This window comes from Marmota flaviventris, chromosome 7 (assembly GCF_047511675.1).
Source record: "Marmota flaviventris isolate mMarFla1 chromosome 7, mMarFla1.hap1, whole genome shotgun sequence".
NCBI lineage: Eukaryota > Metazoa > Chordata > Mammalia > Rodentia > Sciuridae > Marmota > Marmota flaviventris.
In genome coordinates, this window is record NC_092504.1 from 47,018,877 (window position 1) to 47,042,054 (window position 23,178).

Genomic DNA, 23,178 nt, shown 5'->3' on the forward strand with positions numbered 1-23,178 from the left:
AGAAAAACCCATCTATGTAGACATATAAATTAAAATGCAACTGCATATTTTCAATTCTTTTTACTCATTAATAAAAAGTTTTTCACTACTTTTTGTAAAAATTTTAATTAGGTTTTGAGGTAAAAAGTTTTATTTGTCTTATTTCATTGTACTAGTGCTTCATACCTACCCTCTATATCTTGTAAATGGAAGGCATAGAAAAATTTGATATCACAAATTCTCTTCAAATGAATTCATTTAAATGTAACTCAAATTAAGGATAATAAGACTATTCACAGTTACTTTAAGCAGATATTAGATATTATCTGTCTTATCTGGCTATTAATATAACTACATTATCTATAATATATAATACAGCTATATTTACTATATTACACTAATCTATTATAAATAACATTTAATAGTGTGTATATAATATGCAGTATACTATATTACTGTAGCAATATTATTAATATTTTGTGTTATAGAATATTAATATATAGTAATATTATATATTGCAGTTTATATTCTATTTGTACTCTCTGACCACAAACACAGACAATAATGTGTGTGAGTTCACAGATACACATGGTTTATATTCAGCATATGCTCATTATTTTGTTCCCCTCCTATGGCTAAAGACTCATGACTTTATTAAAAGTGGAATCTTCTGTCTAATTTATGCAATAATATATTTCATTTACAATAAATATCCAATTAAATATCTTACTCCTTGATGACCATAGGAAAGCTACTGAGTTTATATAAGTGAAGAAAATGGTTGGACCATTAGATTAGACCAACCTGAAAATATCTACACAAGCAAGTGATCCTGTGAACAATCATTGTGTTTGTGTGTATTTGTGTGCATATGTATATAATTTTTGCTTTCCAAAAACCTTAGAAAAGTAGACAGTTAATATAAGTCTTTTTACATATGAGGATTCTTATATTTAAATATATGATTTATCAAATCATCCAGAAAAAAATAGAAAATTTCCTTCATAATTGTTAGCCAAACTGTTTACTCAGTCTCAAAGCAACATTTTGAAGGGTTTTGTTGGGGTGGTTGTTGTTTATTTGCTTGTTTTTTGTCAAAGCCATCAGTGATATGGTTTTGGAACAGGCCTGGAATAACTTCAGCATAGAACATCAAATTTACTTTTCTTTTCTTTTTTTCTTTTAAAGCGCACGCAAGCGTTATTTTTGTACATGGACACAACACAATGCCATTATTTTTATGTGGTGCTGAGAATCGAGCCCGGGTCCCGCCCATCCTAGGTGAGCGCTCTACCGCTGAGCCACAATTCCAGCCCTCAAATTTACTTTTTAATGACGTGAGTAAAATAAATACAATATTTATTATTTTAGTTAATATAAATTATGATAATTAGTATTTTAAATATTTTCTCAAGCAGAAAATGGTTTTCTAAAACATCTTAGAAACACAGGAAATTCAAAGTTGAAATAAACTACAAAGAATATCTAATTGAATTTCACATTCATTCTAGGATTCCCTTATATATGATTCCTAAGAGTCTGCTTTTAAAAATCATCTGGTTGGGAGCACAGCAGGTTGGAAAACTCTTGGTCAAAAGATAAAAAATTTCAATTAGATGGAAGGGATAATTTCAAGAGATCTATTGTATGTCCTGATGACTATATTTAATAAAAATGTTTTATATTCTTAAAAAGTGACCAGAGTAGATTTTGTGTTCTGTCCACAAAATGAAATTGATAAAATGTGAGGTATTGCATGAATTAATTTGCTAAATAAGCTCACTGTAGCTATTCTACATGTTTCTAACTTGTAAGCATATTTCAAAATTACATGCTTGCAAGATAAATGTATAAAATTTTAATTTATCAATTAAAAATAAATTAATTCAAAAAAATTATCCAGAAACAGGAGTCTATTGCTTCATCAGGAAGACCATGATATCTTGTTTTAGAGATCTTACACTGAACTAAATTCTTCCTCATGTTAAACATAAACTGTCATTATTATTTCTGCCCTATAAAACTCAAAAGTATTTTATTCCCTTTAAATATGAACTTTCCAAATGTTTTATGATAACAATATTAACAACATCATTAATAACTTCAATTTTTATTCAAGTGCTGACTGTGTTCCAGGAATGGCTCTTTGAACTTTGCACATCTTTTTTAACACTAAAAACTATCCTAAAGATAGATGCCCCCGCACTCATTTACAAATGTGGGACAGTGGGGAAAAAAGGATATTGAAGATCTTCACTAAAGGTTAAGTAACTTGCCCAGTACTTTTAAATCAAATCCAAGAAACCAGGTTTCATATTATGGAGAGTAAGTATTGTGCTCTAATAATACAACTCTCATAGTGTTTTTAAATCTTTCCTTCCCAAATGAATGCGTTTCTTTCAACCTATTTTCATACATCAAGAATTAGAATATCTTCAATATCATTTGTATTATCCTAAGAGTAAACTAATTTTTCAGAATCAAAGACAATAGGATGGATGTGGTATAATCAGGGCAGAGCCTTGAAGGTTGATTTCTCACTTTATCTAAGGACCATGCTATACTGATGTAGTTTAAACTGGCACAGCTTGGAGTTCAGATTGTTGGCTCAAATGGAGGAGAAAAAAAAAACAATGCATGTTCAAGACTCATTCACACAAATTTTTGCCAATCAAATCTCCCTAAATTATTTTGTAGTTAATTGTTAGAAGTATATACAAAGCTATATATTTTTTATTCATTAGATTTTATCCTATTCAATTTCACAAAAGCCTTTTAGTCTCTGTTCTTTCCTTCAGCATATTAACTATCTTTGTATTTTATATACACACACATACATACATATATATACATAGTTTATCCTTTATATATTTATACACGCATACACACACACACACACACACACATATATATATATATATATATATATATATATATATATATATATATCCATATATATATATATATATATATATATCCATCCTTCGGTAATTATCAAATAATTTCTTTTCATTAATATTTCTTTCTTGAATTAAAGCAACATTTTTATTTATCTTAAATATTATATTTAATCCTCATAAAGGCATGAAGCAAAGCTTAATAAAATGTAAAATAATTTTGAAAATTCATCTATCAAATATTCACTTTTTCTTTATGTTACAAAGGATTTGCTTACTTGGAAAGGCCTCACTTTCTTCCTGACTTATTTACCTGTGCTTTTCCAATTTATGAGATTTCTAGACTAAGAAAAAAAAAATATTCCTTGTGGGAAATAAATGTATTTTATCCTTAATGTAGGAAACTTTATTCTCACATATACTTTAATAGAAACCAGTATAAAAGAGGATAAAGTCACCATGATTGGAGAAATTTTACTAGTTTTGTGGCCTATAAATTCCCTGTATAATTTTTCCCTGTATAATTTCCATTGGCATAGTCATTTTTCTTTAGTCACTTGATACTTTGGTTGCTTCTGTGGTTCTCTTCTGGGATTATTTTTAAACGCTTATAAGAAAATTAAAGAAGTAATACAAAAACAATTTAAAATAATCAGTACCTTTATTCAGTTAGCATTGTGTTCCCAAAGTTTTCCCATAATACTTTCAGAAAACACATTTATCTTGTACCAGTGATAATTCTTGGTAATCATTGATTAGGTAAAGAAAGAAATCAAATACACTACAGGAAAACTTAGAATGGTTCAGGAAGACAGAGCTTTTATAACATGAGCCTGGAGCATAGAAATTTCTCATCTGGTACAGAGGACTGAAAGATAAGTGAAAATACAAGTTTTAAATAAATGTATACCAAGAACAATCTATTCTTTGGTAGAAACTAACCTTGTGTAAACCTTTTAATAATATAATTAAGAATTCAACAATGCCTCTGTATGTAATTCGCAGTTCCAAATGTCTACACGTCTGATTGTGACCTTTCAAAACCCCATTAAGCTATGTAAATACAGTACAAAGAAATGTGTACTGTGCATAAACAGTATTTTAATGTCAACTAGACAAGTACACATTGCCTAGCTCTTGTCCCCAGTGCTTATAAAGGCACTGCTGAGGTGTTAATACATCCATACTATTGATTTGTAAATGACAGATGTACCATGGGACTCATGTTGTGCCTTTCTGTTAAATGTGTGGTTTGAGAGTAAACCTTACTAGTATTATTCTGATATTTATGGCAGATGTTACAAACACATTTAGTGGTTCAATGAAAATAACAGTAATCAAAATATTTTAAAAGGAGAGAAAAGAAAATGTCCAAGAATTCACATTAAATAATCATAAAATTCTAGTAAGACAGAGTTTGATTAGCTTGCTAGGAATAATATTCACTGTAGAAAATATAAATTACCTAAGTTCCATCAACCCACTGAATATTTCCCTTTACCTTTTTGTGTATATGTTAATGACCACATATGCACATATGTAGAATCAAAAGAAATCAAGCACTAAACATGACTAGAACCTATTTTTTCAATTAACATTGTATATAGATCATATTTTAACTTCCAGAAATGTGTTTCTAAAATATCATCTTGAAGAATAATTAATGTTTGATTTCACATATAAACCAAATGAAACTCACTCACCCCTTGCTTAAGACATATGTTAAGTGATGAATTCAAAAGAGATGAAAGCTCATGGTTGTAACAGCTGTGAACTGTAGGATCAAGGAGCTGTCAGATTCTGATTCTGATGAATGGCTGATTCCTAGTGCATTAGCTGCCATCATCAAACTGTGTCTTCTCATGGTAGAAGGGGTGAAGGATTTAAAGGGCACTAATCCCACTCATGAGGGCTCCACCCTATGTACACAAATCCCCACTTGCTATTATCACATTGGGCATTAGGATCTCAGTATATTAATTTCCTACAGGCAGGGAATAAACAATCAGTCCATAGCACTGTGCAACAAATTACATTAAATATAATAACTAAAAAGAACATACTTAGTTACAGTAAGTCATTACTTAGAGTTATTTGGGTCTTCAGCTCAGAATCTCACCAGACTGAAATCCAAATGTTGGCCAAACAGCATTCTCAAATGGAAACTTAACTCAAAACGAATTTGCTTCTAATCTATCTAGGGTTCTGGCAAAATTTCTTTCCTAATAGCTACAGGACCCAGACTTCTACTGGTTATAAGCTGTAGGTTACCCTGAGGTCCCATAGTCTCTGCATTATTCCTCGAGACTTGATCCTCATAGACAGTTCAAAACATGGCAGCTCATATCTTCAACTTTAGTGCCAAGAGAAGTATATCTTGCTGACTTCTTTGTATGCTCCTATGAGACAAAATGCTCTGCTTTTCAAAAAATTGATTAATTAGGTCAGCAATGAGTTAATAATACTAGAAGGAAAATCAACCTGAAAATCAATTTTCTGTGCAATAAAAAATAATCAGAAGAGTGGTATGTGGTGGTATTCATGGACTTCATGTACGTTCACAGGGAAGAGATTACATGTATATAAGGGATATTGGGTGATATCTCAGAATTCTGCTTACCAAACCAACACAGATGTGACTGAGTAATTCATTCAAATATAGTTAATATCTTACCTAATACCAAAAAATCATTTATTCAACAATATTTTGATCTAAGGTCATATTATTTTTCTTCATAAATAATGCATATATTTAGTTTGAGATACTTTAAAATTGAGAAAAGTTTATGGATTGAAATTTAACATTATAATTGGTATTTTTCCCCATATTAGATTTTCTAATTATTTTGTTATTTTTCAAAACTAACTTACAGATCTGTATGATATAAAATATCAGATAAAGTATGACTTTCACAACCTTGAACTATTTATAATTTACTCAGATATATTTTGTGACCTACATGTTTCATAAATATTACGTAAATATATGGGGGAATGTAATTTATTCTATACAAAAAAAATTGAGTGAATTAATTACAATAAACCACCAAATTTTCCAGTTATAAATACCTGAGCTTAGCCAACACCAAATAACTGATTGTTTTTTCTGCAAGAAATTATCTCCCATATACTATATAAAATAATTCACTAAAAGAAAGAAAAAATATATAACTTTTTAGTGACATGTCTAGCTGATGACCTGTCTTACTAACAGGGCTGAGTGTCCATTTATTTCAGCAGTTCAGGAATTCTGAAAAGGATCAGAAAGTCTAAAAGAATTTTTCATATTCTCACATAGAATGCAATAGAGACAAGTGATTCTCTATCTGTGGTATGCACTAGAAAGTGCTCGGTAATATCTTGTGTCAAGTCTGGATTACTATAGTTCTGTAGATAAAATGACCCTCTGAAATGCAATGGCTCTGAATCATCTACACATTAGGATTATTACTTAATAAATTATGAATGACATACAAAGCATAAAATTGTGCTAGTGTTTAAAATGTGAAAATGAGGCTTCCCAACTAACAACTAGGGAGTTGAAGAGTAAACTCCATAAAATTATAAATGAGATTACAGACAATTTATACTTGCAATTTTAAAGTTAAATATCTTTATGCTTAGTGAACTGAAGCAAATCCTGATTCGAGGGTCCATGTGCAGATGATTTATAAGGAAATGGTATTGGGAAAACCAATAAAGTGATAGGGGAAGAAGAAGGATAAGGAGGTGATAAAGCAGACAAGTCATCTGAGGCCAAGTGCCAGAGCAGCGGCTTCAACATGACTGTGCACACATACCATGGAATGCAGATTATGCCTGACAGCTGTCCACAGCTGGGATGGTGAGGGGGCTGGGTCTTGCATACTCAGGCATCCAACACACATCAGTTAAGCAGCATCCTTTAAGAGGTAAAGAAGTTTCCAAAATGTAAGGCAGTTGTTATAGTCAGCTTTTTCACTACTGTGACTTAAAGATCTGTCTAGAACAATTGTAGAGCAGGCGAAGTTTATTTGAGGGCTCATGGTTTCAGAGGTCTTAGTCCATAGAAGGCTGGCTATATTCCTCAGGGCTGGAGATGAAGCAGAACATCATGACAGAAGTCAGTGGCAGAGGGAAGCACCTTACATGATGATCAGAAAGCAGGAAAGAGAAAAAAATATGCTCTCCAGATACAAAATGTATACCCTATAGCCACTCCCCCAATGAACCACTTCCTCCAGCCACACTCAACCTGTTTCCAGTTACCAATTAGTTAATCTCATCAGGAATTAATTCACTGATTAGCTTAAGGCTGTGACCCAATAATTTCTTCTCTAAACCTTCTTGCACTGTCTCTCACGTAAGCTTTTAGGGAACACCACATATCCAAATCATAACAACAGTCTTCCAGAAAGGTCTCAAGGTACTGAAAGCAAAAGCAAACAGAGTGCCCTTCCCAGACACAGCAAGGGGAAAGGGAATGCTGGGAGTTCTAGGTGAGAAAACAAATTACCCAATATAATACTTATTTGTATCTAAGGGTTGCAATTAGCCAATTATAACATTTTATATGACTAAGATTAGGCAGATAAAATATGAAAATTTTTGAAAAAGAACAAATAATTTTCCAAAAGCTGTGTGTCATGGTTGGGATCTATATGTACATAGAGATTTTTTATTTTCTCTTTTTAAACAAGTAGCAATGCTTATGTATCTACTCCAAACAGAAAGATACAATCAGCATATGATGGAGCTGTCTGATAAACATGAATCAGTAATGCTGTCATGAAAAAAGCTATTAAATCATGGAATTGTTCATTGTGGTCTAGGGTTAAGGCATTTCAATAATAATTTTCAGCTTGAGACTGTGGTTGCCAAGTGAGGTATAGCATGACAGTCGCAGAAGTATGAGACTCAATACTAGCCAGAGCATTATGTGTTTCATTAGCTTGCTTATGTTTACATTTTAAAATTAGTATGGAGGATGTTATTGATAACAACACAAGACTTACATCAGGCTGCCCCCAACAGCTTCCTGGTAATTTATGTTATATCCTCAGCCCTACCAGGACCAAATGAATATAAGTAAACTCTGGTTCATTTTGACATCCAGAGCAAATTTGAAAAGGATGTGAGTCTGAGAAGATATATTCTGCAGTCAGAAGGAACAAATTGTGTGTAGGAAAGGCTCATTTACCTTAGCTGAAGGAAAAGTTCTATCTAATTTAGAAAATTTTTAAAATTACTTGGGAATTTACTTTTTTCTCTATTTCCATTTAGTTATCAAACTCTCCATCCAGTCAATGAGGATATTCTGTATTCTTTGCCTCAGGGAATAGCTATAATTTCAGATAGCAGATAATAAGAATATTTTTCCCTCATTTAAGTCTCCATATGTAGGGTTAAAAAAAAGAGAGAAAACACTTGACTGAGAATAAGAAAATGACCACCCACAAAATAGCATGAATAAAGTATTGAATAAATGGGTAGATGACAGATACTGAACTGTTTGTTTGGTTTTATAAATTATTTATTGATTTATTGATAGTGAGGATTTAACCCAGAGCATTTTACAACTGAGCCATATCCTCAGTCCTTTTTATGTTTTATTTTGAGACAGGATCTCGCTGTTGCATAGGGCCTTCTGTGCTAAACTGCTGAGGCTGGATTTGAACTCATGATCTTCCTGTGTCAGGTTTCTGAGCTGCTGGAATTTCAGGCATGTGTCACTGCACCTCACTCTGTCTCAACTGCTTTTTTAAAAAAACTTTATTAATGGACAGAACATATTTGAAAAAACATCTCAGGAATATAATATTATCTTTTGTGGGTTTGAGTTCCTAAAATTCCTAGCCATGATAAATTTTAGATAAAAATGACTGACAGTATTTTGTTTGCTACATTTTTCAGAATTATATTTTTTCACATACAAATTCAAAATACACACAAACACACATATATATTTAAACTTTGTACCTATTGGAGAAAACAATAATTTCAAGCCCACATGAAATATGATCACAAATTGGCCATAAATATTATGTTTTCAACAAATTTCAAACACTTGTCATAGAGGTTATATTCTATAACTATTGTGAAATAAAGTCAGTAGTGTGATGGTTAATTTTATGTGCTACTGCACTGGGTCATGGGGTGCCCACATATTTGGTCAAACATTATTCCAGCTGTGTTTGTAAGAGTGTTTCTGGATGGCACTAACATTTAATTAAATCAGTAGACTGATTTTTGTCCCCAATGTAGGTCAGCTCATTGAATCAGTAGAAGGCTTGAGTAGAACACAAAGACTGACCTGCCGAGAAAAAAGGAGGACAGCCTCTAAGCAAGGACTTCAGCTTCTTCCTGGGTCTCAAGCCTGCTGACCTTTGAATAAAAACCAATAAGCTCTTCTGGGTCTGATGTTTATAAGTCCCCCTACAGACCTTGGATCCTGATAGTCCCTAATTGCATGACATATTTGTAGGACACACACACAATACATGCACACATGCACATTTAAAAAATAAAGAAACATATCAAAGAAATTCTTTATTCAAAGAAGCCATAGTAGAAACTAAAATACTTAGGACTAAATGATACAGGCAATATATATCAAACTTTGTGAAATAACTGAAAAATTCCTCTCTACCCCTAGCCATCACAATTTATCATGTTGAATAAACAGAATTTTTGGTTTCCATTTTATTGACATTTGAAGCATTTTAAAGATCTTCTCAATAAGTGAATTTCTTTCTAATTTCCTTTGCTTTATTTGAAAAGGCTATTATTTGTTGACTATGCGCCCAGGCTACCTTTTACCCCCTATATTGTAGCACCCATACCAAAAGATTGAACATATACTCTATTTCTATGTTTCATTTTTCGATATTTTTGTCACTGCATTATAAATGTACATAATGGTGGGATTCTTTATTACATATTCATGAATGCACACAATATAAAAATAGAATTTGTCCAATATCGTTTCCTAGTGTTTCCCCTTTACTTTGTTTCTATTTCTCACTGAAGTATGAGTTTGATGGATGGAAAAATTGAGGTTATGAATTATTCAATTTCTTTATCATAGTACATACTACTAAATAAAAAAATTGGAATTAAATTGATGTAGCTGTTTCAAAATTCTAAATATAAAACAATATTTTTAAGTTCATACTGTGTAAAATGTGATAAAAATCAGTATTGATTTAGGTCTTTACTTGGTTATATTTCAAAAGAAAATGATGACAAATTAATTAAAGACATATCCAATTTAGATGTTGATGATAAAACAGAATAAATTCATAGAAAGAAGAAAAGGTAGCAAATAGTAATAGATAAAAGATCTAGAATCAGGGATAAAGTCAAGTCAAAAGTTTGATATTTGAAACAGTAAAGTTTGGTGAAGAAAATAAGTATTAACCAATAAAAAAATATCTAGGAAAACAAAAGAGGACACAAGGAGAGGATACAGGATACAAATATATAAAATGGCCTGAAGAACATAATGCCAATTCAATTGAATGGTTAAATAAAGTTAGCATATTTTTAGGAAATTAAAACTTTTAAAATTGACTTAATGCTGTTTAGAAAACTAAGGCATCAATCACACACACACACACACACACACACACACACATATACACACACACATATACACACACACATACACACACATACACACTGCATGAAGGATCACAGTTTTAGGACAGGATTTTATGAAACTTTCTAAAAACTTATCATTTCATCCTTACGATTCGTATTCCAGAAAATAAAAAGCAAACATTGCTACAGCTTTTACAATGAAAGAAAATTAGACAAGGACAGTAAAAAATAAACATCAAAACATAAACATAGCTAGAAACATAGCTAGAAAATATAGCTAGAAAAAAATTTCCTTAAAGTGATAATAGTTTGCTATGAAATCCTTTTAGCAAATGTTAGTAAGTTTGTTTGTTTTTGTTTGTTTGTGGGGGGAATGGGAATTGAATCCAGGGGTACTACAACCACTGAGCTACATTCTCAGACATATTTATTTATTTATGTTTTGAGATAGGGCTTCACTAAGTTGCTGAGCATCTCATTAAATTGCTAACATTGGCCTTGAACTTGTGATCCTCCTGCCTCAGCCTTCCTAGTCAACAGAACTGCACCATAGCAATGAGGAGTGAATATTCTTCTTAATGGAAAAAACATAGTTTTCCTTTGAGGCCAGAAACAATACATATCTATTTATTTATTTACTCATGCATGTGCTGAGCACATACTAAATAAGACTATGCCAGGTATTTTTCTAGGAATGTGTGGTAAATAAGTGAATAAAGTGGACAAAGATCCTGTCTTTCAAGGGACTTGCATTCTAATAGGGGATAATTGAAAACAAACAATAAATACAATGAATATGCAAGAATATGAAAAGTGACATGGTAAAAAAGAAGAAAAATTATCAAACTAGGGTAGATGAGGAGTGCAAGAGAATGCGGTAGAACAGAGTGGGAACTTCTGCAGTTTAAGGGCTGACAGGCTGTGATTTTACATGCTGAAACACAGCAGCTCTGCTTACTGGCGTTTAACCATAGGGGCTTGCCGTGGCTAACAGGTACCTGGAACATGGAACTGCAGTAACAGAAGCAGGAAACAATATTCCTTTATCCTTAGTGATTAGTGCAATGAAAGTCCCTAAACTGTATAAGCCGAGTCCCCAGGCTGTTAACAAGATTTGTTCCCATATAAGTAATGTAGAATTCACCCTTCAATAGAATTATACCAACTCATTTGCCTCAATGTACCCAAAATTTGCTTATGTGTAAAAGTGGTATTGGGAATAGAATGCTTTACCACTAAACTACATCTCCAGCAATTTTTATTTAATTTTGAGACAAGGTCTTACTAAATTGCCCAGGCTGGCATTGAACTTGTGATCTTCCTGCCTCAGCCTTCAGAGTAGACAGGATTACAGGCGTGTAACACCCCTTTTTAAAGACTAGGGAGATCACAGACATGAGTTCTTTATTTGGGTAGTTTGTTGTAGAAACATATTTGTAAATAAAGTCTTGTAAGTTATTTCTGCCTAGGGAAACCTGACTTTTTAAGTAATGCAGAGATAGTTAGTTGGGTTGATACTGTCACTTAACATTTATGTTTCTTTGCAAAGTGAGAAAATATATCACATTTAAAAAATACTTTATGGTTGAAAATATATGTATCTGGTGGCATATGAAATGGTGGGAAGGGGACCATCCCTAATCTGCTTCTACTAATTAATATTTTAGTCTGTAATATAAGAATGAATGCAAATGGGGTTCTGCCAAAATGAGAAGGAAGTCAAAAGAAGCTTTGTTTCTTCCTTTTATGCTTAAACTACTGTTTATGAGGGAAGTATCCCATCCACATACCTCAACTTAATAACAGCAATAATATGTTGAATTGGACAACCTACCAGGCACGGTCCATAAGCCACATTAACCTCACTCCCCCACTGGCACCAAGGCCAAATTTGGGGGCCAACAGAGGTGAGGCAAAGAACCTCACCCCCCCACTGGTGCATAGACCTATCCACAAGTATGGCTGTATGCTGGACCGGTAGTCAGTGACGGGTATGATTCAATTGCAGTGGTATCAACCTAAGACAGGAGGCTGACGCCTAAAGGTCAGTTTTCCGATGACGGGTAAGAACCATATGTTGAATTGGACAACCTACCAGGCACGGTCCTTAAGCCACATTGCTTGTTGTTTAATTAATCAGAAGGGGGGAGATGCTGGGAGCCATTAGCCAAGTAGGTATGACAATTTCCTTGCCAGCGTACCCCATGTTGCTGACATGTTGCAGCGACATTGAATGTAGGTGACCTTGCTCAAGGACCTAGGCAGATTAGGGTGTTCCCGGTTTTAAGATAATCGTGTTTAGGGCGTTCCCAGTTTAGGTTCCAGGTTTAAGGTTTAAGATTATTCCTGCTGGGAATAGGGCGTATCCTGCTGCCTGAGTTCCCCTTGAGTTCTCACGGGATTCAGACAGTATATTTTGGAGATAGAAGCCCAGTGGAGGTGGATTTGGGCAGAGAACGTGGATTTGGGCAGAGAACGTGGATTTCCCCAGAACGTGATTGTAGACGGCTGGTGTGAGTTCGGGAATAAAGACTTGCTGTTTGAATCTACAAGCTGTGTGGTGGCTCGTGATTGTGTGCCCAGCCAGACTGCAGCATTTGTGCCCAGCCAGACTGTGGCAGGGAGGAGTTGTTGATAACTTAAGAGTACAATAAACTCAAAAAAAGTGCAACAATCTGCCAAATGACAATTTCTCCAGATGAACCAACAGTTGCCAAGTTGCCCTTATCCACTCCAAGAATGGTTTTCCCCCCAAGGCATTATGAAAAGTAGTAGCTCTGGTGTATTGTGAATAATGCAGTCAAAATTCTAACATACTAATAAACAGTGCTGCTTGTGTGATCTTCTTTTTACTTTCAGAAATTGTTGAAAACCTCCAACATCCCTTCAGTGTCCCACTTGATATTTTTTCCCTACAATGACACTGGGAATAATTAAGCTGTTAAGAGAAGATTCATAATGAAGCAACAAAACACAAAACAATTAAGGAAAATATTTTATAATCATTTGATTTCCCCTCATTAGATTTTAAAGGTCAGAAAAACATTTATAATTTGGAAATAAAGAACAAAACATAAATGTTAATTTCCCCTTGCTTTAACTTGGAAAAATTATTAATGTCTTTCTGGAATGTAAACCCAAAAACAATTTAAAAGATGTAATAATCTTCAGCATAATAATCTTGTGTGATATATAATTCTTTTGCAGTTTTCAAAATCTCAGAATTGATGGAGTACTCTTTAGGCTACATTAACAGAATGATGGATTTTAATCCTTATTCTTTTTTATTTTTTAAGCTGTGTAGGCCATTTTTATTTGCATTTAGACAAAAATGCTAATCCTTATTCTTAACCAAGCAGCTTCCTTCCCCTTCAGTATTATTTAGATGAAGGCACAGTACCTTTTGCATGACTGATAACATTTACATTCTATATGCCAGCCCTCTATAACCTGACTCAGACAAAGGCCAGGACATCTGGGATTGTCTAGTTAATCAGAGAACCTGAAAAGATCTACTCAAGGTTGAGGTTCTTGGGTAGGTCAGGCAACCAATAAGTCTATTCCTGATGTTGAAGTTCATTCCCTGATATTGTTAGTTTATTGTCCCCTATCAGAATTAAAAGTGCATTTTATTCACTTGGGGAAAGTTTATTGAAGGTCCATTACAATGAGAACTGTTGAATATTAAATGAGATCAGTTTAAAATGCCTATTCCCCATTACAAGCACTTTCTCATGCATGTTTTTATGCATGAGACTAAAATTCTAAACAAACCACCAAAAACTCAAACCCACTTCTTTTGTCTAATTTAGTAACTACCAATATTACTGCTAATAATATTACCGTAAGTAATATTATTAACAGTGATATATTAAGTAATATATTAAGTAATATATTTAATTAATAATAGTACTTAAAACGTTGACAAAAAACAAATGCCTGAATTCTATCATAATAAATGTGCATTCCAGAAATTAACATACAAAGAATAAAATTTAATAACTCAAAATCCTTTGACTTTTTCAATAATTTAAAATAATTTAAATCAAAGTTTACCTGTGTTTACCTACCCATTCTTTTGGAAATTCTATAAATGTATGATATAAACTTTATATAGAGAGATTTATTTTTATAAAGCAACATATAGACCTATATTCAAGAGCTTCTCAAATGATTTCATATAAAAGTATATTAATTATAATGTTCCTCATCTAGTTATTAAGGAAAGTTCCCAGTGATTTACATGCAGCAAAGCATTTATGCTTAGGGAGCTCCTTTAATATGTTTAGATAATTGCCTGTATTGAAGACAAAAGCACTTTCCTTTAAATATTATCAAATTTAATTTTAATTTATTAAAATGAACTTTAATACAAATATTCATCATTAGAAAGATTTCCATCCAAGCATTAAGTGATATTTTGCCTTTCGGTTAAAGAGGCAAAAGAGTGAAATTATATTTTTATCCCTTAAGGTCAATTGTGAATCTCATTTATACTACTATTATTTTAACTATGACTAATGCTTTTGGATATTCCTCTGACTTCTTCTGATCTTACATTATTATGAATCTCAGAAAGGAAGCTTTAATTCCAGTCAATCCTGGAACACAGATAACCCATGTGTAGAATTCAAACTGTCATATTCATGGCCAGTGACTTCATAATTATCATACTTAGTCTGTGTGACGGTTAGTTTTATGTGTCAATTTGGTTGGATCATGGAATCCAGATACTTTCTATATTCCAGATGTTTCTTCCTAGGTATTTCGGGCTCCCCAAATATTCAAATCAGAAAGTATCTATCTTCCATAATATTGGTGTGCCTTGCAGACTCAATCAGAGAAATAAGCTGAGATTCCATAAGAAAGAAGGAATTCTGCCAGCAGACTTCCTTTGAAATAAAACTGCAATCTGCAATTCTTCCCTGAGTTTCCAGACTATAGATTTTAAAATTGCCAGCCTCTACAATCTCATCAGTCATTTCCTTAAACTCTCTCTCTCTTTCACCTATTGATTTTGTTTCTCTAAGAAACCCTAAATAATGCAGTCTGCAACAGTGAGAAAACCAATTTTGAAGAAAGTTATTTTAATACCCTAAGAAATGAGTGTTTCAGCTTAAAAAGTTATTTAATTACTGAAACTACAGATCCCTTCACATTAGAAGTTAACAAGCTGCTTCTATATAATGACTTGTAATTATTTTTAACATATATAAAGTTAGATTTTCCCTTTTTCACTATCTTCCATATGTCCAGTGAATACCCATAGTTCTGCCCTAAAATAAATTTTATGACTAAAGAATGGGAAAAAAAAGTGAACTTAAATCCTTTTGTATTTAATAAACATCAAAAATTACTAAAAATGTCAAAAAATAGATTGAATGACTAATTAAAATTTGGTCTGTCCATCTAATGAAATATCACTAAATAATTTGAAATTACATTTATAAATTTTAATATTAATTCATCATGTATAAAACAGGTATAGAAGGTAAAGTTCTAAACTTTGAGCAAACAAGTAGTATGATTTTCTCAATAAATTTTTTATTAACTCCATTCTCTTTCTCCATAGCACATGTCACATGCCTACATAGGACAATGCTAATTGTGCTTCAATCATCTGTCTACACATCTGTATTTTCTTGCAGTCTGTGAGCTTTATGAGGAAGGACCCTGTTTGCAATTTGCTTAGACACCTCTTAAGTTTGTAACACTCAATAAATTTATTTTTGTTTTTTTGTTTTTTTGGTTTTTTTCCTTTTATGACAGACAATATATAACGGCCACTCTCTTTGGAAATACCTTGAACAATAAGTCACTAAATTATAACCGTTCTCAATACCATTATCTATCTTCTCAGACAATAATACCTATATTCTATGGTTTGATATTATGAGAAAAAGTACTCAAGAAAATTGATATTATCAGGAGGAATACTTTAATGATCCTTCTCTCCCCAGGTCATCCCCTGGACTGGCTCTGTGTATTTTATGGCATGTAAAGCCTGGGATTATGTTAAATGACAGCATAAAGGGGGTTATGTGTTTTAAATTAATATTAATAATCGATTGACTTTGATTATTAATATTAACTTAAAAGCACAGAATTTTCTCTTAACCCGCAGCAGAAAAAGAAACTATATTCAAAGCATAAGAAAAAATGTCCCTCTGGCCCCTACACTCCCCCTACCTCCTCCTCCCTCCCTCCTTCTCTCTCTCTCTCTCTCTCTCTCTCTCTCTCTCTCTCTCAGCTCCCTTCATTGCTTCTTTGAGGACAGCAGCGACCACATGAGAAAGAATACAGGGGGCTTCAAGACAGAGAATAAGGGCCAGGGTGACAGCCAGAAAGAAAACAAAGACCTCAGACCTACAAGGAACTGAATTCTGCCAATGATCTGATCAAGCAAACTCTTCACCACAACCTCCAGATAAGAGCCCAGGACTGCTGACACCTCCATCTGAGCCTTGTGAGACTTCATAAAGAATCTAGCAAATCCAGCATAGTTCTGATCAACAGAACTCTGAGCTAATGAATTTGTATTTCAAGCTACTTTAAATTTGTGGTAATTTGTTCCCAGCAATACAAATGTATGCTAACTCTCCTAATTTTAAACCAGAAGTTCCAGTTATGAACTTATTCTCCTGTTTGTTAGCTTTTTGTCGCTGTGAACAAAATACCTGACATGAACTACTTAAAGGAGGAAAGATTTCTCTTGGCTCATAGTTTCAGAGGTTTCAATCCAGAATCAGTTAGCCCATTGTTCTGGGCCTGAAAAGATGCAGAACATCATGGCCAAAGGTCATGATGGAGCAAAGTTCATGACAGCCAGGAAGCAGAGAGAGAGACAGAGAAAGAGAGAGGAAGGGGTAAAGGTCAAGATATAGACTCCAAGGCATGCCCCAGGTGACCTACTTCCTCCAATCACGCCTACAGTTTACAACTCTCCTACAAATTTTCCACCTCCTTCCATTAGTCCACTCAAATTTTTAATCCATCAAATGGATTTATTCACTGAGGAGGTTAGACTCCTCATCATCCCACCTTGCTGCACTGGGAACCAAGACTTCAACATCTGAGACTTTGGAGGACATTCCAAATCCAAGCCATAAAAAGTCCTATACTAAGAATAATATTATATGGTCATTTTAAAACCCAAATAATACCACAACAACACAGAAACATGAATGATTTATAAGTATTCTTACACCATACTGAAAGGTGCACAGAAAGTAAACCTCTTTTATACTCTAAGCCTGGCTCAATCTTTGTCCATAAACTACACGAAAGAAAACATATCGCTCTCAAATAACAGTATTTCAGTCTCTTCTGGTTTTTCACTTTCCTCAAAATCAAAATCCCTCACAGAAATGTTTTAAAGAGTCTCTTTTTTCCCCCTAGACAGGTGCTCCATATTTACATTCTTGTCCACTAGCCATCTTCTTGCTCAAAGTGGAATATGAGGTTTCCATTGTTCTCATAGAGCAGAATACATGAGTAGAGCACACAGCTGTAATACCCTTGGTCTCTTCCAGTCTCTGCAAAGAACTTCCTTGTTTATTTTCTGTTTACCCTGCTCAAATGTGCTGCTGGAATTCACTGTCAGGGCTCTGTGGGATTTATCAAGTCATCTGTTAAACTCTGAATCATCAGGCCTTACCTCAGCCCTTGAAGGTATTGTGAACTCACCTGAATCTCTGCTGACCCTCCAACCCACACCTGAAGTTAGCAAACAATCCTTATCCTCTCACCATTGTAGTTGAGTTGTATCCCTTCAGAACTCCCCACTGGGGGTGTGGTCATGAAGAAATACTAGATTCCATCCTCACCTCCCTGGTACAATATACAGGCAACCTCCTTTAAGAGTTCCAGAGATAAATCTGGACAAGTGTTCCCAGCCTTTGTAATCCCTTCAGTTTATATGTCATATTTCCTCCTGTCCAAGACAAAGTCTGAAAGTAAGAAACTAGGGAGACCAGATTCTTCACATTTTCACTTTTCTGGCTTCCTTCCCCTTTTTCTCTCAAAATGTCTTGTAATCAAAAGAACAAACTCACTCTCTCTACTGATTTTACAACATTGTATTATCTTATTACATGAAAAGTAAAGATAGGAGTAATTCTTTCTATCGCCAGTAACAACCCATGAAGACAATTGGTGAAGGTGGAAGGTGTGTCCTTCCTACAGCTGAGGCAGAATTTTCAAAGTGTGAGCCATCAATGTTTGGGCATTGGCATGTTAAGAAAATCTAGAAAATATCTACATTAAAGTCTTCCTTTAAAACCTCCTTTCTTGTGAAAATGTTACCTTTCAGTGTTTTAAATATTCACTCTAGTATCTCAATTTTTGCATACTGCCATAAAATCTCCAATTCCCTACCCAACTCTCTGAAATCAATGGAAGCTTCCTTTTAGCTACATAGAAGGCCTACCACACTAAAAGCCAAAAAGAGAAAATCATAATAGTGTAATCAAGATATCATCCACATATCTGAAAATACCAAAAGATTGAGAAAAGAAGTATCATAGTGGGAAATTTTTCTAATTTTCTCATCTTTTAATGAACATCAACCAGTTTACAGAAATTTGTGGCATTGTAAAAAAGCTAATATTACTTTTTGTAATTACTGTGTTGAATTCTGTAATCAGAAGAGGCCCAGTCCACTCACAACACTGAAGATTATAGCAATAGTACTGTGATTGTTTCAGAGTATATCCCCAAAGGTTCACATGGGGGGGGAACCTTCTAATTTAAAGCAAAGATAACACTTCCACACACCTGACAGTATTTGAAGCATCCAAGATCACCCTTGTGGGCAAAAACATTCATAGCTTCAAGCAGGGCACTTCCCTGCTGATATGATCTTGGATTGTAACTAAATTCAACCGTTGGGTGAAATTTAAATGCTTAAAAATTAAAATATGTTTCTTTGAAGACATTTCTCCTACATATAGGGTTCATGCAGCTTTCTTACAGAAACTTGGTTGAAAATATAATGCAAGAAACAACCTTTTCTCTCTAGTTCTAAGGCCCTTAGTATAAGAATAAAATAGAAGCACAGTGTTGTCGTAATTTATTTTTAATCCTTTCTTGTGATATATTATGTAGGACACTGGACACTCCCTAGAGAGCTTGCATTCTGCACCACAGCATAGTCAACAATGCCATTTATTCATTTAAGTCTGTATTTCTAAAGTTGTATAATCTGGTATTACCAAGAAGCTCTCACTGTGGAAATAGAAATTCCACTGTGTGGTCTTTCAGTTTCAGAGAACTCCACTTTCTGTGGAGAAGTGTTGTTAACAACTTAATTTATTCAATTTTGTGAGCATGGTTTCTTCGAACATCTTTTATCAACAAAATATTTCCAATAACAGCATCAAATTTTAGTGCTGCTTTATAAGTACCTAGAGAGGATGAGATCTTAATGGAGAGAAAGAGCAAAATATATTAGAAAAACTAAATTGCATGATAAAGAGAGTTCAGTGACTACTGGCTGTGTATGAAAAATGAAATATATGGAGATTAACCAATACTGTTTCTATTAGTGTCATTTATTAAAGTTACAGCAAACTGTTTACCCTGCTGGTTAGCTCTCGCAAGAGTGACTCTGATCTCATGAAATGTCGGCACTTGCCCTCCAGGTTTACTCAGCTTTCAGCACAGATACCTTTCTTGTCCAGCTCTTCAAAGCAAAGAAAAGAAGAAAGAAAAAGGGAAAAAGCATCCAGTGGGAGATTACAACATCCTCCACAGGGAATCCCCCCTGAGATTTGCTGAACGCAAGAACATGTCAGGAAGGAGCTCAGTGTGCCATAATCCATTCTGAATGTGACTGGAACTTTCTATGCACAGTGAGCCAAAGGTCAGTTTCATGTCAACAGAGAGGAGAAAAGGAATCCATTTTTTTGTTTCTCTGTCAAACAATTAATTTTCACTTATTTTTTACTATCAAATTTTTACTATCAAATTTTTTACTATCAAAGGACAATTTCATCCTTTCCTGGGGATTTTCTGATTTTGCCAGCTGAATAACAGCAGGGCAAATATTAGCTTAAAAATACTTAGGTCATTTTAATTTTTGTATTTAGAACCTGGTAAAATAACAAGTTCTTGCTCCAAAACATGAGGTTAGATTTTTTTAGTGTTCCAAATAATCTTTTATCTAAAGAAATCTCTAGAAGACTTTAGTGGCTTAATAGTTACTGTAAGATAGCATCAAATAGAAACATTCTTTTCCCATTCATCATTATTCTAGGTCTACTTTATCAAAGCTATTTAGAGTGAGAACCTATTTTATTACTGAAGGTTTGTCAGGCAAATTAGAGAATGGCCATTTTTAGAGAACTGTATATACATGTAACAGATGTAATTGACTGGTGAATTGAAAACAAGATATTTATCTAGTAGATTGAATTACTGTGCTACATGTTACCTCCATGTGTTTAATTTCACAATTCCATGTATAACTTCCTTAATGCCAACTTGCATAATATTTCATATTATTTGAGTAATCTCCTTTCAATTTATCTTCTTACTCTCCTTCTCCTATTTGTCTCCTATACCTCCACTCTTACATTACATTTAACTTTCTAAATACAATCTAAACGTGATCATGTCATTTTCCAAATTAAAACTTTTCTGGATTTTCATTTCATACAAGATGAAGTCCCAACAACTCATCATTCAAATACGTGTGCAGTCTCTTCCAAAAATCTGTTTTGGGCTTATCAATACGTTCACTGTCATACCTACTGAAAAACTTCACCCATACATTCTTCCCTCCTTATATTGCACTGTATGCTTTACGGGCTTTCAGTTACTTCACCCAATCTTTTAAAAGAATGTAACTTCCACCCTTGTGCCATTGTGTGTGTGTGCGTGTGTGTGTGTGTGTGTGCGCACACACACACACACAGAGATAATATCAGCGTTATTCTCACACTTAAAGTTGTTTCTCTTAGCCCAGATATTATCACATCCCTTGCTGATGATTGTGTGGAATTGATTTTTCTCACTCCTTTGTCCTATGGAAGATAATTGTTTGTTTATATACCTTAACTCCCATAGGCTCCAACTGCCTCAAGTTAAGGGGCTCATCTTATTCAAGTTTTTAAATAAGAACTACAGAAAAATGTAGATATACATTGATTAAAAGCATGAAATAATCTAGAATATAAGCCCTGATATTCCTCCCTGTGAATCTATCCATCCTGGCGTAACCATATTACTGGTTAGTTTGTAGTTGTAAGACAATATTTGCATCAATTCATGCCTACAATAAAATAGTTGAGTACATGGCTGCAATTCCACCAGTATAAGCTGTGTTAAACAAATATGAGAGTTTCGTTTTCATCTTACTATTCTATTGTAGGTGAATTCAGTTGAGATGATATAACATAGTAGTCACAGTTAGCATTTTAGACTCATTTGTGACAGAATTACATGATTTTTACCTAAATAACATAATTTTCACCTATATTAAGTCACTTAGAACTGCCATATGAAAAATGAGCATACTTTTATATTTTCTTATCCTTTCTTGAAAAATATAAACTTGATACTCGATAAACTGATAAAATGAAGGAAAACATATATTTTTCCCTCCTAGATTTTTTTTCTTTTTGTGTTTTTTTTAATTGATGTGTTTTAGTTGTACATAATGATGGGATTTGTTGTCACATATTTGTACATGCATACAATACACAAAGTAATTCAACCAATATCACTCCTCAGCATTTCCTTCCCCTCCCCACCTTCCCACCCCTGTTTCCTTTCCTTTGATTTTTATCACATTCCTCCCACACCCAACTTTTTTTTTCCTCTCTAGCTTCCACATATGAGAGAAAACATACAACTCCTTGACCTTCTGATTTTGGATTGCTTCACTTAACATTAAGGTCTCCAGTTTCATCCATTTTCCTACCAATGACACAATTGATTTTTAATAAAACTCCATGTGTAAATACACCACATTTTCTTTATCCATTCATCCATTAACAAGCGTGTAGTCTGTTTTCATAGTTTGGCTGTTGTAAACTGTGCTGTCCCATAAACATGGATATGCATATATCACTGTAGTAAGATGACTTTAATTATTTAGGATAAATACCAAGGAATGTATAGCTAGTTATATGGTGTTTTCATACCTAGTCTTTTGAGGAAACTCCAGACTAAATTCTATAATGATTGGACTCATTTATAATTGTACCAATGGTATAAAATCGTTCATTTTTCTCCATATCTTTCTAGCATTTCTTATTATTTGTATTCTTAATGACTGCCATACTGACTGGTGGGGGATAAGATGTCAGTGTAGTCTTGATTTGCATTACCCTAATTGCTAATAATGTTGAACATTTTCTCAATGTGTTTCTGGCCATTTGTATTTCATCTTTTGAGAAATGTCTGTGTAATTCATTTGCCCATTTATTAATAGTGTTTTTTGGTTTGGGGGTTTTAAATGATTTGAGTTCATCATATATTCTAGATATTAATCCTGTCATAAGTATAGCTAGCATAGCCAGTTTTCCAAGCACCATTGTTTAAAAAAAAAAAAAAAGTCTGTCTTCTCACTGATGCATACATTTTGGCACTTTTGTCAAATACATTGTGCGTTAGTCTCTGTGTTTTCTGTATACCATTTGTCTATATGTCTGTTTTTATGCCAGTACCATACAGTTTTTGTTACTCTAGTTCTATAGTATAATTTGAAGTCAGGGAT

At 33.6% G+C, this 23,178-nt stretch overlaps 1 protein-coding gene across 1 annotated transcript in view; it reads left to right on the plus strand.

Moving 5' to 3' along the window:
• LOC114102076 (pleckstrin homology domain-containing family A member 5-like) overlaps positions 1 to 23,178 on the plus strand; it is a 64,787-nt gene that overhangs the window by 34,637 nt on the left and 6,972 nt on the right. Inside the window, 1 exon segment of the mRNA XM_071613999.1 lies at positions 11,432 to 11,585. Within this exon segment, the coding sequence (XP_071470100.1) occupies positions 11,432 to 11,585 (154 nt within the window).